We start from the raw sequence: 12,146 nt of genomic DNA, 5'->3' as shown, positions 1-12,146 counted from the left end.
GCATTTTGTCATTGTTTGTCATGAAGGCTTTAAGGCCATGGCTATTAATATTTAAGTGTGTGGGATTAGTCTTGAGAATTGTATTTGCATTGGCATTGCAACAGCATGCTAATGCATATGCATATTCAATGCAATGCTTGAATGTTGCTTATGCAATTACCATGCATTAGCATCAATTAGCAACATTCAAGCATTGCATTAACTGTTAACATGGCCAAGTGTAAGATATAGGAATAAATTCTGTGCTGTATGAGTAATGTAAACTAACCTAACCTTGCAAGTTGTGTAAATTGTATGAGTTTGATATAGTGTGATTTGTTTGATTTAGTACACCAATGCCATTTAAATATTATGATGCTATTGGTCTGTGAGCAACTTGAAAGGAATGTTGTGGATTACTATAATTTAAGCAAGGAATGTGTACTATAATCTTGAATGACTTCCTATTATTGATTCCTAGTATTGCTCATTTTTGTTGTAAATCTGCATGTACTCTAATAATGTAAAAGTTTTCAAATATCAGTGTCAAAACTAAGGGTTGGGCAGTTACTCATTGGCGGTTCTCATTTTGTACTTGCATTTGAAAAATTTCTTTAACCATAACCTTTGTCAAAGGCTTTGTCTCATGAACTTATAAATCTATTCAGTGAAGAGTCAATGCAGCTTGAAGTTGAAAACTCAGCTGTTTAGTTTTCATTGGAATTGTTGAATAGAAATATGAACTTAATTGTGTGTGGTCATTTAAAAAATAATTGAATTCAATGAAAAATAATTGTTTTATCAGTGAAATTTGATATGTCAGCTAGAATGAACTGGCTTTGTGAATCTTCAATTTCAAACTGATTTGAGACATGTACTTTCAGCAAGCTTTATTTTACCACTTTATTTATTTGTGGTGATTCAAATGAAATAAAAGCTATATTTATTTCAATTATATTTATTTCAAATTAAATAAATATAATTTGTCAGCTCTTGAGGCTTAGCTTTGAAATAATGGAAGCAGTCTATATTATCTAGTTGCCCAGAATTTCATTCCATTTTTTTATGAGTTGATAGCAGAATGTAAATTGTGGAAGGAGAATACTTGCAGTCGACAAAATTTCAACATTTTCAGAATTTTAAATTTTATGCATAGCTGCTTGGAAAAATTAAAATAAAATCTAATACTAAATGAAAATGATTAATGTACACCTGGTTATTAATAGAAAAGTTTTAAGCATCAATTTTGAATGTTCAAGGTTGAAAGTGCATTGCGCAAAAATTATTACAGATTTGTAATGTGTCTATTTAAAAAAGAAAGGTTATGAAAATGTAATATACTCTATTATTTTCATGTGGTTCGTCTCGCAGGCAACCATTCCCAACGGGTGAGCGAGTGACATACACTGGCAAAGAGGTGCTGTGTCAGAAATGTGTGCAGATCCCAGTCCTAGACTCACAGTCCTCTCAAGTGAGCCCCACAGGATCTACTCCAGGTGAGTCCAGATGGTGGCCAATAGTATTTTCACTCTTTGTGTACCCAACAAGGCCAAAGTGTGGAATCATTTTGTGAGAGAAACAAAGTAATCATAGATAGGATAACAAGTGTCCCATGATTTTTAATTAAAATTCGTCAATTATTTTCTCAATCTGAAGTGGAATATTGGAACCAAATTATTGGTATATATTATTTTAATGTTAGGTAAAAGTTTCTTTAGACTCATAGTTGCATCAACATTCAATATTTTTTGATAAATTGTCATTTATAGTAACAGAAGGCTGTGGTTGTTCATAAATGGCCAGAGGAAGGCAATGATTGTTGTTCATTTAAATCAGTCAATGTAACACAAAACAGAACAGGAAGTTACTTTTTCTAATTGATTCGACAATAGTGTATCTGCATTGTATATTGCATATTGTTTCATCAAAGTAGACATTTTCCCCAAATGAATTACAATAATAAATCATATACTTTTGCTGATGTTGTATAGTTGAAACAATAATGTAGAATGCCCTTGTCATGTGTGTTCATTGGCATTGTTATAATTCCCCTCATAAGCAGCTTCATTTTGACCTTCTTCTCATCTGCTGATATCCATCCTTCCTTTCTCCTTAATCATCCCACACTTTCACCCATTGTCTGCTCTTTGTACTTTTCCCTCTCCCCTTCCCACAAGCCTACCGCATAAGGCTATTGTTTTGTACCTCCAAATTTTCCCGCCATGCTCCTTGAGAATTTAAGCATCACCACTTTCACTTCTCTCTCCCCTTATTTCTGTGGATGCCCTATCATTTGAATCAGATGAATGGATAAAGACGAGAGGTTTCATGGAGACACCCTGACCAGGATGGTCTCATCATTCCTAACTCTGGACTTCAACCTCACAGTACCTTGGTGGGGCCAAGTGGCTGAATGTCCTGTGTTTTTCCTTGTGATGCCAGAATGCATTGAGGGTATATCCCCTGGACAGCCCCTGTGTGATCCTAATTCCTTTTATTCATCAGTTACCTGTTGCCCTTATGTGATTCAGTTGACTCTTGGTGATGTTTCTGCAGTAGTGGTGTGGATCATGAAGATAATCCATTTCTCTCTGATTTCTTCTGCACTTCAGAATGTGCCGGATGCAAGGAGGAGCTGAAAGAAGGACAGGCCCTGATAGCTCTTGATCGCCAGTGGCATATTTGGTGCTTCAAGTGCAAAACATGTGATGCTGTTCTTCATGGAGAGTACATGGGAAAGTGAGTGATTAAATTATGTGGTTGCCTTCAATTATTTCGATGTAGTTCTAATTTTATTGTTTGGTCCAATACTTCTACCAGTTATGGTATGCATATATTTTATTTAAACATTGTGAGTGTGAATGAATGGTAAAATAAGTTAATGCTTCAGTTTCATTTCATCATTCTGCGACTCAGTTTTCCTGCTAACTCTTAACTGTTGTAGGTTTGAGTGTCCCATCTCTTGTATGAATATTATATTGTTATGAATGTTGTATTTTTTGTTGTGTGATATGCCCTTGGAATTTTGTAAAAACTCAATTTCTATTACTATGGTCATTGTGAGATGAAATGGCATTGCTTGTATGATGAATTGCTCATAACTCCTCTTATATTGGTTCATTATTGTAATTATTTACTGATGAAGTTAGCCAACCACTTGCATTCCTGTAGATTTATGGCAGACTGTAGACATTTTTAAGTTTTTAATGCTTGCGACTGTTGAGTTTGTAGTTGAAATAAGTAACTCAGTGGGAACAAACCATATAATGTAAAACTTATATACTGTAGCCATACCACTCAGCATTATTTATAAATATGCCGGCAAATCTTGTTTTCCATGAGTGAAAGGCATGGTCATTATATTTTCCAGTGTATACACTTGGAAAGTTTTATTGTTAGTTAGGTTACATTCAGTAGCTGAGAAAGTTGTGATGGAACCTGCAAAATACAAACATGGAGTATTTGACGGTTTCTGGCCCAACTTCGTGGAAGTTCATGCTCATGGAATGAAGAACCCAATGTATTCATCATCCTGATAATTACGCCTAAAGCGTTGAAACTAGTAGTACCTAGATAAAGAAAAATGGAAAAATACATTGTGTTCTTCTTTCAATGATAAATTGGGGCCCTATTCTGTGCTGAAAGCCATTTAAATACACGAGAATATATTTTGGACCCCCCTCGGAAACTACAAACAAATGGTCTCTGAAACATTTCTATGCAAACATGATTCTGCATTATAATTATTCTTATTTAATGACATTTCTGCTCTTTTAGGGATGGAATACCATACTGTGAGAAGGATTACCAAAAGCAGTTTGGAGTAAAATGTGCATATTGCAGTCGATACATATCTGGAAAAGTACTTCAGGTGAGTCAGGAATGCATTGAAGATGTTGTATTGTTACAAAATACTGTCTTCTGTGCTGAAGGTATGTAAATCTGTATTTTTATAATGGAACATAATACTTACAAGTTAGAGAATAATCATTTTTAGGATCAAAATATATTTCTGATAATAGGAAGTAATAAAACTGTAATGAATTGATCGTTCTTGATCATATCGATTGCATGATTTTATTTACCTATTCATTTATTTTGGCCAGATTTTCTCACTTATTTTAGTGTTTTAAAACATTTTGATAAAAAATATTTAGCCTCCAATCATGGTTTATTTCTATGCCAAAGTATCAACGACAGAAGTTTGAATTTAAAAAAAAGACTTCCCTCATCCTATGCCTGCAAGTTAGTTTGCTGTTCAATTTCTGTGTGGTGATGGCAATACTGTTGTGGGAGTAATATTTACCGAAATGTTGTAAAGCTTGTTTAATTTTTTGTGTAATCTTGTCAGTTTTATGTTCTGTACTTAGTGATTAGTATTGTATGTACTAAGAATAAAAGTATTAGCTTGTACTGGCTACTTATCTGATAGTCAGTCATTAGATTAATTTGTGCAATGGTGATATGATATGTAATCTGTGAAAGTCTTATCTGGGTTAGTTTTGGTTGGTAGTCATAGCCATGAGCAAAGATTTACAAAAGGATTTTCTCATCTCTTTAAGGTGAATGTAGGAGGAAGGGATGTGGGATGTAATAATTTGAACAAGTAGTTAAGGTTGTGGATGTTAGGGGATGGGGATTAAGCCCATTCACATGTAGGATTAGTATTCTAATCCCTTAAATTAGTTTCACTTATTATTATAATAATTGATAACCATTAAAACTAATTTGAAAATTCATCCTCATGGTAAAAGTTCAACATTTGATATTCGAATTCAACCAATGGAATTCTTGCTCTGTCATGAAAATATGTTTCATTAAGTAGGTCGAAGAAACCAAAATGCTTATTGTCAAGTCAAATGAGGACATAATTATTTTGGCCAAGCTCTGTGTTGTCATTTTCTCATTGAATTATGAATCAAAATGAAATTAGTGCATATTGTATTCCAAAGTATTCACCTTTTGAGTTGTCTTTTTGACTGTAATTTGAAATTATGGCAATTAGATATCTAGTGTCTACAAAACAATATCTATTCATTATCTTATCATTTACTTTCTTTCAATTATTCAGGCTGGAGACAATCATCATTTCCACCCAACCTGCGCTCGATGTACAAAGTGTGGTGATCCATTTGGTGACGGAGAAGAAATGTACCTACAAGGTATTGAACAGTGCTTTTTACCATAGTTAGGGATCATATTTTTTGTCATCACTCTAGCTCCTCTGCATAAGTTAGTTTATATTTATCTTTCTGAAGTTCATGCAGCAGTTGTGTGTACGGGTACTAATTTTTATAGTTATATCTTTTGATATAAAGACAAGATCCAAGAGTTGAAATGAAATAATTTACTTTGTTATTTCACACACTTAATTTAAAAAAACACGACCCAGGTGTTGATGTTGAACGTCATCATATGTTATGCAAGTTCCACAAAGTTACGCCTGAGACAACAAAAGATCCAAGAGTTTTTCTGAATGTATCTTCATTGATAATCATTCAGTTCTCTTCTATATCCTGTAATATTAGGTTGCTTATGCTCTGATGCCTTTGAAAAGTAAGGATGGATTTGTTATTAGGGGAGCATACTGACAGCTAAGGTCCTTGCATGGTTAGGGATAGGTGGGTAATTTGGTAGAGGTAAGATGTTTAGGGAATAGAAGAAGGGTGAAGAGAAACCAGGCATTAGCATTAGTGTACTCTTAACAGCAGGTGCCAAGGGGTCCTAAGTTTAACGTACCAAACAGATGGCATATTCCACTCAAGGCACTTTCCACTTGACGTCCCAAATAGGGATTGGTATACAATGAAAAATCCTGCCACATCCAGGATTTCCTCCCAGGCCCTGGGAAGGGAGCCTGGGCATTAGCCATGGCACCATCCTTATCCCTGCAAGGATGCCTTCAGACATAACTTGTACCTCTTTTGAAATGATATATTTTCTGATGAACTCATTTGTACCGTGATTGGTCCACTACTCACATTGAATGTGGTAGTTTAGCAAATTTCTTATGTAATTCTCATTTCCGAGCTGTATACAGGCGGGAAAAAATCAGTACACTTATTTTCCGGACGAACCCTGTATAGCTTTAGTGTTTAAATATCGATATTTTCAGTATTTTTTATGAATAAATGGCCAACTTCTAACAAATTATTCAGAAAAATTATATGTAATGTCCACCAACACTATGTATGAATGAAATGATTTTTTGTTTCTTTTTTGTTCATGCCCTCTAAAAGAAGTTTCTTTTTATTAAATGAAGATTTGCGAATACCTCTGAAGAAACATAAGTAATTCATTAAATGAAGAACAGCATCTTTTAAAAGAGATAATTAACAACATGCTGTGCAAATATGGCTGTATTCATGAGTAGGTTAGGAAATATAATTTGATACATATTTGTCCCAAATAAAGTTAACCCACTCAATACCCTAATAATTTTTATGGATATCTTCAAATGTCTAGACATACTTAAATTATGTCTTGTAATTAACCAAAATTAATTCATGAATATTTCTTTAATTGGATAATGTTGGAAAATGCTGCATATTTGTAAAAATATGGTTTCAATTTTTTATTATTAACTTTCTTTGAATAAGTCAGTGATAGAACATCTTTATGACTTCTACTACGAAAAGAATTGGCATTGAAATAGTAAAATATAAGTTGATTCCACCAATTCAGTCTTTCTTTTATCTCAATCAAAATAGTGAAATATCAGTTGATGTCTGCTGGGCACATGCATTTAATAATTATTCAATTAATTTTGTAGTAAACAAGCAAATCATAAATCCTTGAAAATGATTTGGAGCAATTGTTTTAAAGGCTTTTAACAAAATTGCTAGATTTTAATTCAATGCTAAAAAAGAAATTTCCACCCGAATATGTTATTTTTACTAGTCTTTTCTTGTTTCAACTATCAAATAAGTTTTATTAGGTGTTAATAAATAATTTTGTGCTGTAACAAATCATTGGTGATGTTTATCACTCCAACATACTTATTTGATCACATTGTGGTGACATAGAATTTTACTAAAGAATATCTCTTGCTTGCAATGGATTCCAGGTGCTGCAATTTGGCACCCTCGATGTGGACCGGGACCAACCGAGAATGGAACAGTGCTCAATGGCTCCTTGGAGAATGGGCATGGAGGAGGGGGTGATGGACACAGGTCAGGTGGAGAGGATAGCAAGGATGGCGGGAAAGATTTTGACCACATGAGCAGCTCGGCTAGTGAAATGCAGGTAAGGGGGGGAGGGCTCTGTGCAGGATATGTGGCTGAAGGAAGGAAGGACCCACACCTCAGGATACCAGGGAGAATTAGCCTGTCTGTCCCCATAACTTAAGCATGCAGGCTTTAGAAAATGTTTAAGCCAACAGACCATTGTTTGCTGTGAAATTTTATTATTTTAACCATGGTTTTTTTTATTTCGTTCATTTGAAGAGAGTTCATTACTTAGACTTTGGTGTGTATTTTTATAATTTACTTTTAAATTCAATGACTGAACATTTTAATGTTAGTACGTTATTAATCATTAGCAGGGCTGAACATTTTAATGACTTGTTGTTGCTGATTGTTGCAACTGACATTTAATTTATGTGCACCTTAGTTGAAAAATTACTTTTGCATGGATTTATATTATTTTTTTAACTTCAATGACATTCAGGTTATTTTGTTATTCACTAGTTCGACTTGATGATTTATACATGCATGGCTAAAACATTTTTTTCCAGTTTGGAACTGTTATATGTATTATTTACGTACATCCTTGTAAAAACAAATGAGTTGCTCATCTTCTAGAGTGAAACATAATTATTTAATTAATTTGTTTTGCTCAAGTGCATGGAAAGTTGCATTTGCTATTGTTTTTCATGATATCTTATTTGAGATGATATTTGGTTGTTAATAAATTTTTGAGCATGTCTAATTTAATGATATAATGGATTGCAATTTAATTTGCTCAGTTTTTTCAAATGATTAATGTAATTCACATTATGGCTTATATTTAGTGATAGAAAGGGAATGACTTTTAACTGTATTAATTTTGAAAATGGCATGCTGTGAGTTGTTTTTGTTTGACAAGTAATAGTTTTTGTGTGATAGTTTGTTTTTATGTTTTTTTTGTTTGGTTTCAGTTCTCCATGAGATCCCGCACTCCTAGTCTTAACGGTTCTTTCTATAGCCCATATAATAGCCTCTCAAGAAAGGTTGGTGTATAGCAATAATACACGGTCGAAAACACTGTTGATTATTATTAGTAATGGTTTGACTCAGCATGCTGAGTAAATCTGAGCTACCATTTGTCTTACTAGAATACATTTTGTGTATCACTGAAAAAGTTCCTTTTACTAGAATGTCATTGCATACATGGCCACTGTTATTTTATAGACACTAAAAATCTACATGTATTCACAAAATTTGAACTTGGATACCATAGTGTATCTTGGATACCACACACTCTGTTCCACACAAGAGTAACATCAGCATTGTTCTTCATTTGCTTGGCTTTGCTTTTAATGGATTAGAGTTTTTTTAATCATGCCAGCTAAGTAACCTTTTAATTTTCATCCCTTATATTTAAATGGTTATTTTATACCATAGAAATATGTATTAATGGTATTATATAAAAAACTTCAATGATCAAATAATGTAAGTGAAATTATTGAGCTTTAAACACTAGTTTCTCTAGGAAAATAATTTCGGTAGTTTCTCATTGCATCAGCTATTTTTGAAGGAAGATGTATTACTGAACATAGGTGTCTGGCCAGCTGTGTTCCTATTGTAGTTAGTTTGAATGCTGGCTATTAAAAATATATTAGGCTTGAATCTGCCCTAAGCATGGATGTCATGTTGTGACTGATGGTTACTTAGCTTAGTCATCATGTACAATCTATATAGGATTTTACCAATTATATGTGTAATATTTTCAATTATTTTGACAAGGAAGTGCTTTCTCTCCATAATTGCGCGTTAGAGCACACCATGTGGAATTTTGTTTTTGTGAACCAGATAGCGTGATTTAACAGGCATGGTGAGTTTTGACTATGAAAACTTGTTTTCGTCCATATTTTTTCACCAGATGTTGTTATTTCGAATGAATGAGGAAAATGTAGTCAGTTTGTAAGCATCAGCATAATTTAATGGCAAACATCAACTTTGTAAGTGGTATCATTTGTTAAGTTAAATTGTTTAAATAGATTGATTTCTGACAATTCTAAGAGTGAAATGGCAATTGGAAATTAATAATTAAAGCATTTTTTCAATCGGTCCTTGTTATGTCAGTTTTAAAAAATGAATTGCTAGTTATTTGTATTAATTTTTATATTCTATGTGTAATGCTTTTGAGACTAGAACCCATCAATTTGCACTGATGCAAATGACCATTAAATTTGGCTATTGATGTCATTGATATATCATCTTCAGGAGATCATAATTACTTAATTATGTGTCCACATGTGCAAGTTAATTATTTTGTAAGAAAATTGATCAATAAGATCAATGTTTTATGCTTTAAGTTTAAGAGGCTCCATATCCAATTCCTGGAGTGTCATAAAAGTGAGCAAGGTGTTCTTGACCTTTTCCATGCTTGATACTCTGGGTACCAAATTGCATCTACGGAAATATTTAAGTAAAAACAATTAATTTAAAAAGAAACATCTAAAAGAAACATCAACATAGTCTAAATCACTTCAATGGCCATTTGAGAGAGTATAATGTAGCCCCTCGCTCATAACCAAGTAAATATATGTTGTCATGTTACAATTCAAGAATACTTGGATTTGGATGACTCTCATTATGTGATGTATAAGTTTTTTCCCCTACCACTCCAGTACTCGGGTGGATATCGCACTGGCAGCCCAGGTCTCATCCTGCGAGAATACAAGGGAAGCCAGCATTATGGTGGAGAGGACATCAGCCGCATATACACATACAGCTACTTAACAGAAGAACCAACTCATGGTTACCTCAAAAGACCAATTGACCCATATGATAAGCCTCCTACATCACCTCATTTCCATCGCCCTCCATGTAAGTTTATTTACCTTAGTGTGCAAATTGTATGCAAACTTGTTGAGAAGATAAGTAGATATGTTTACAGGTGGTCTTCTTAATGGACAACCAAATTTCTGGCTTCATGAAAGAAAGAGGAACCTAAAGCATAAAGATATTATGTGTTGTAATTATGTTGTCAATTGTTTTGAAAGCTGCAGCTTAATTTGATGCATTGATTTAAACCAGAAAGATCTGTTAATGATAATGATATTATGTACTGAATTTTCAGCAGCAGAGCTGTTGAATATAGTACAAATGAAGTTATTCAATAAGCTCTAGATATTTGAAATTAACTTATTTGTAAAGTTTAAATGTAAATGTTATGATAGCTGTTAGGTAAACAGTTAAATTTTGTCTGAGTGTCCTTCTAAGTAGTTGTATTAAATTCTGTTAGTAATATGTATGCAATCTTGGGAAATATTATATTGGATTCTTCAGTGTAATCTTTACCCTCAATCAGGTCTCTTGTTATATCAATGCTCTTTTGGTTCATAAATATTATTATTAAATTTAAAAAAATCTTGGAAGATTAGGGGTTGTTATTTTCAAATAATTGCAAACTTCAACTGTCTGAAGCCGGCATTGGTGGATATTCTAGTTATGCAAAGTGAAAAATGAACAAAATATAATAATTTAATTTGAATTTGTTTTGTATTTCCATGTTGATGCTGAGATATTTTTGATTTGCCTCTGTGCTAAACAGTTGGAGTTTAATGCAATATGTCAATTCTCGATGCTATAACTTTCAGCCGTTCATTCACGGTCCAAGTCAGCTGGAAGCAGCACTGCTGGGTCTTACTACATGCCGAAGAGTGGCTCCATGAAGCCAGGGATGAAGGTGTTGGTTGAGAGCATTCAGAGTGAGACTCCTCGACCCCGTTCTCCTCACATGAACAATGAAGAACCAATAGAGTTGGCCCATTTCCCTGGGGCTAAGCGACCTGCACCAAATGAAAAGCCCAAAATTGAAAGGGATGACTTCCCTGCTCCTCCATACCCATACACTGATCCAGGTTTGTGTCACCTTAACAATTGTCTCGCCTGGTGTCATTTTTAATACTGTGAGAGTTGAAATATCTCGTTTTTGGAGAGTTATGTAGGAAATCATGGTTCACATGCATTTGAGTGAGAAAAGGAATGAAATATGCCCATTAGTATTGCTTTTACTTCATTATTTGGCAATACCATGGTTAATCATTTTTACATACGAAAGTTTACTCTCATTTTAGGGGTGATTGCCCTAAATGAAGGATTATTCTACACTCTTTGCTATGGTTCTCTCTTTGTTCACTCTAAAGCTGTATTAAATATTTTGTAAAGTTATGTTTATTGGCTGATGCTAAATGCATTGTTTTTTATTCTTATACTGGGTGCGACAATATAACTTCCTTTTCTCAAACTGAAAACGCTTTCATGAAAGGGAGTTTTGTTGCCGCACCCTGGATAAATGAACACATTTAGTACTTAATTCAACATGTTTAAAGAGTTCATAATCTTTTCTTGGCAGTTACATAATTGTGTTTCTTACCTTCGTGTTACTTAGCTCTGATGTATTTATTGATAAGTAAATATTGCTAAATTGTTTTTTCTTCAGTTTCCATGCTGTTTAGTAACTGTTGTCCATATGCCTTGTATGCTTGAATACATGAGATCTTCCTTGTTACTGTTAAACGATATTGTTTAAATTACTTGCCTACCAAATAATGGGCTTCATAATTTCATTAATATGTTGGAAATGTTAATAGCCACATATGCTACTGAATGGTGTTAAGGGTACTTTATTATTATTTACCATTACTTTAATGAAAGTGTGCCTTTTAATGAGGTGAGATTTTTAATGAAGCTTTAGGTAGGCCTAGTCTGCTCCCTGATGTGCATGGTTGTGTGAATTTTGGAGAGAGCTTTACTTTTACATCTTTGAAATGAGCATACCTTGATGACTTAGTTCATAACATTAGTCCTGGCTCATTCCTTTGCTTGAACCTGGAAAAATTCACATTTGAGCTCAAATTCTAAAATACTACCTTGATCAAAAAGTTCCCGGAATAACCACCGTGTGGCGCTCCCATCGTTCCGATTTGAGTTCTGTTTTTTTTGTTAAATTGGTACATC

The 12,146-nt window shown here is 33.7% G+C and overlaps 1 protein-coding gene across 10 annotated transcripts in view; it reads left to right on the top strand.

Annotated features, from left to right (window-relative positions):
- Positions 1 to 12,146, top strand: part of Unc-115a (Uncoordinated 115a) — a 179,108-nt gene that overhangs the window by 140,920 nt on the left and 26,042 nt on the right. For 9 of the 10 annotated variants that reach the window (XM_071585292.1, XM_071585289.1, XM_071585291.1 and 6 more), the window contains 8 exons: positions 1,351 to 1,475; positions 2,592 to 2,718; positions 3,757 to 3,850; positions 5,051 to 5,141; positions 7,046 to 7,224; positions 8,117 to 8,188; positions 9,812 to 10,010; positions 10,784 to 11,047. In XM_071585292.1, the coding sequence (XP_071441393.1) occupies positions 1,351 to 1,475; positions 2,592 to 2,718; positions 3,757 to 3,850; positions 5,051 to 5,141; positions 7,046 to 7,224; positions 8,117 to 8,188; positions 9,812 to 10,010; positions 10,784 to 11,047 (1,151 nt within the window). The remainder of the gene's footprint in view (positions 1 to 1,350; positions 1,476 to 2,591; positions 2,719 to 3,756; positions 3,851 to 5,050; positions 5,142 to 7,045; positions 7,225 to 8,116; positions 8,189 to 9,811; positions 10,011 to 10,783; positions 11,048 to 12,146) is intronic. The other variant, XM_071585287.1, reaches the window with a different exon arrangement.

This window comes from Hetaerina americana, unplaced genomic scaffold, assembly GCF_022747635.1.
Source record: "Hetaerina americana unplaced genomic scaffold, ioHetAmer1.1.p SCAF_2, whole genome shotgun sequence".
Taxonomy (NCBI): Eukaryota; Metazoa; Arthropoda; class Insecta; order Odonata; family Calopterygidae; genus Hetaerina; species Hetaerina americana.
This window is presented reverse-complemented; position numbering and strand designations above follow the sequence as displayed.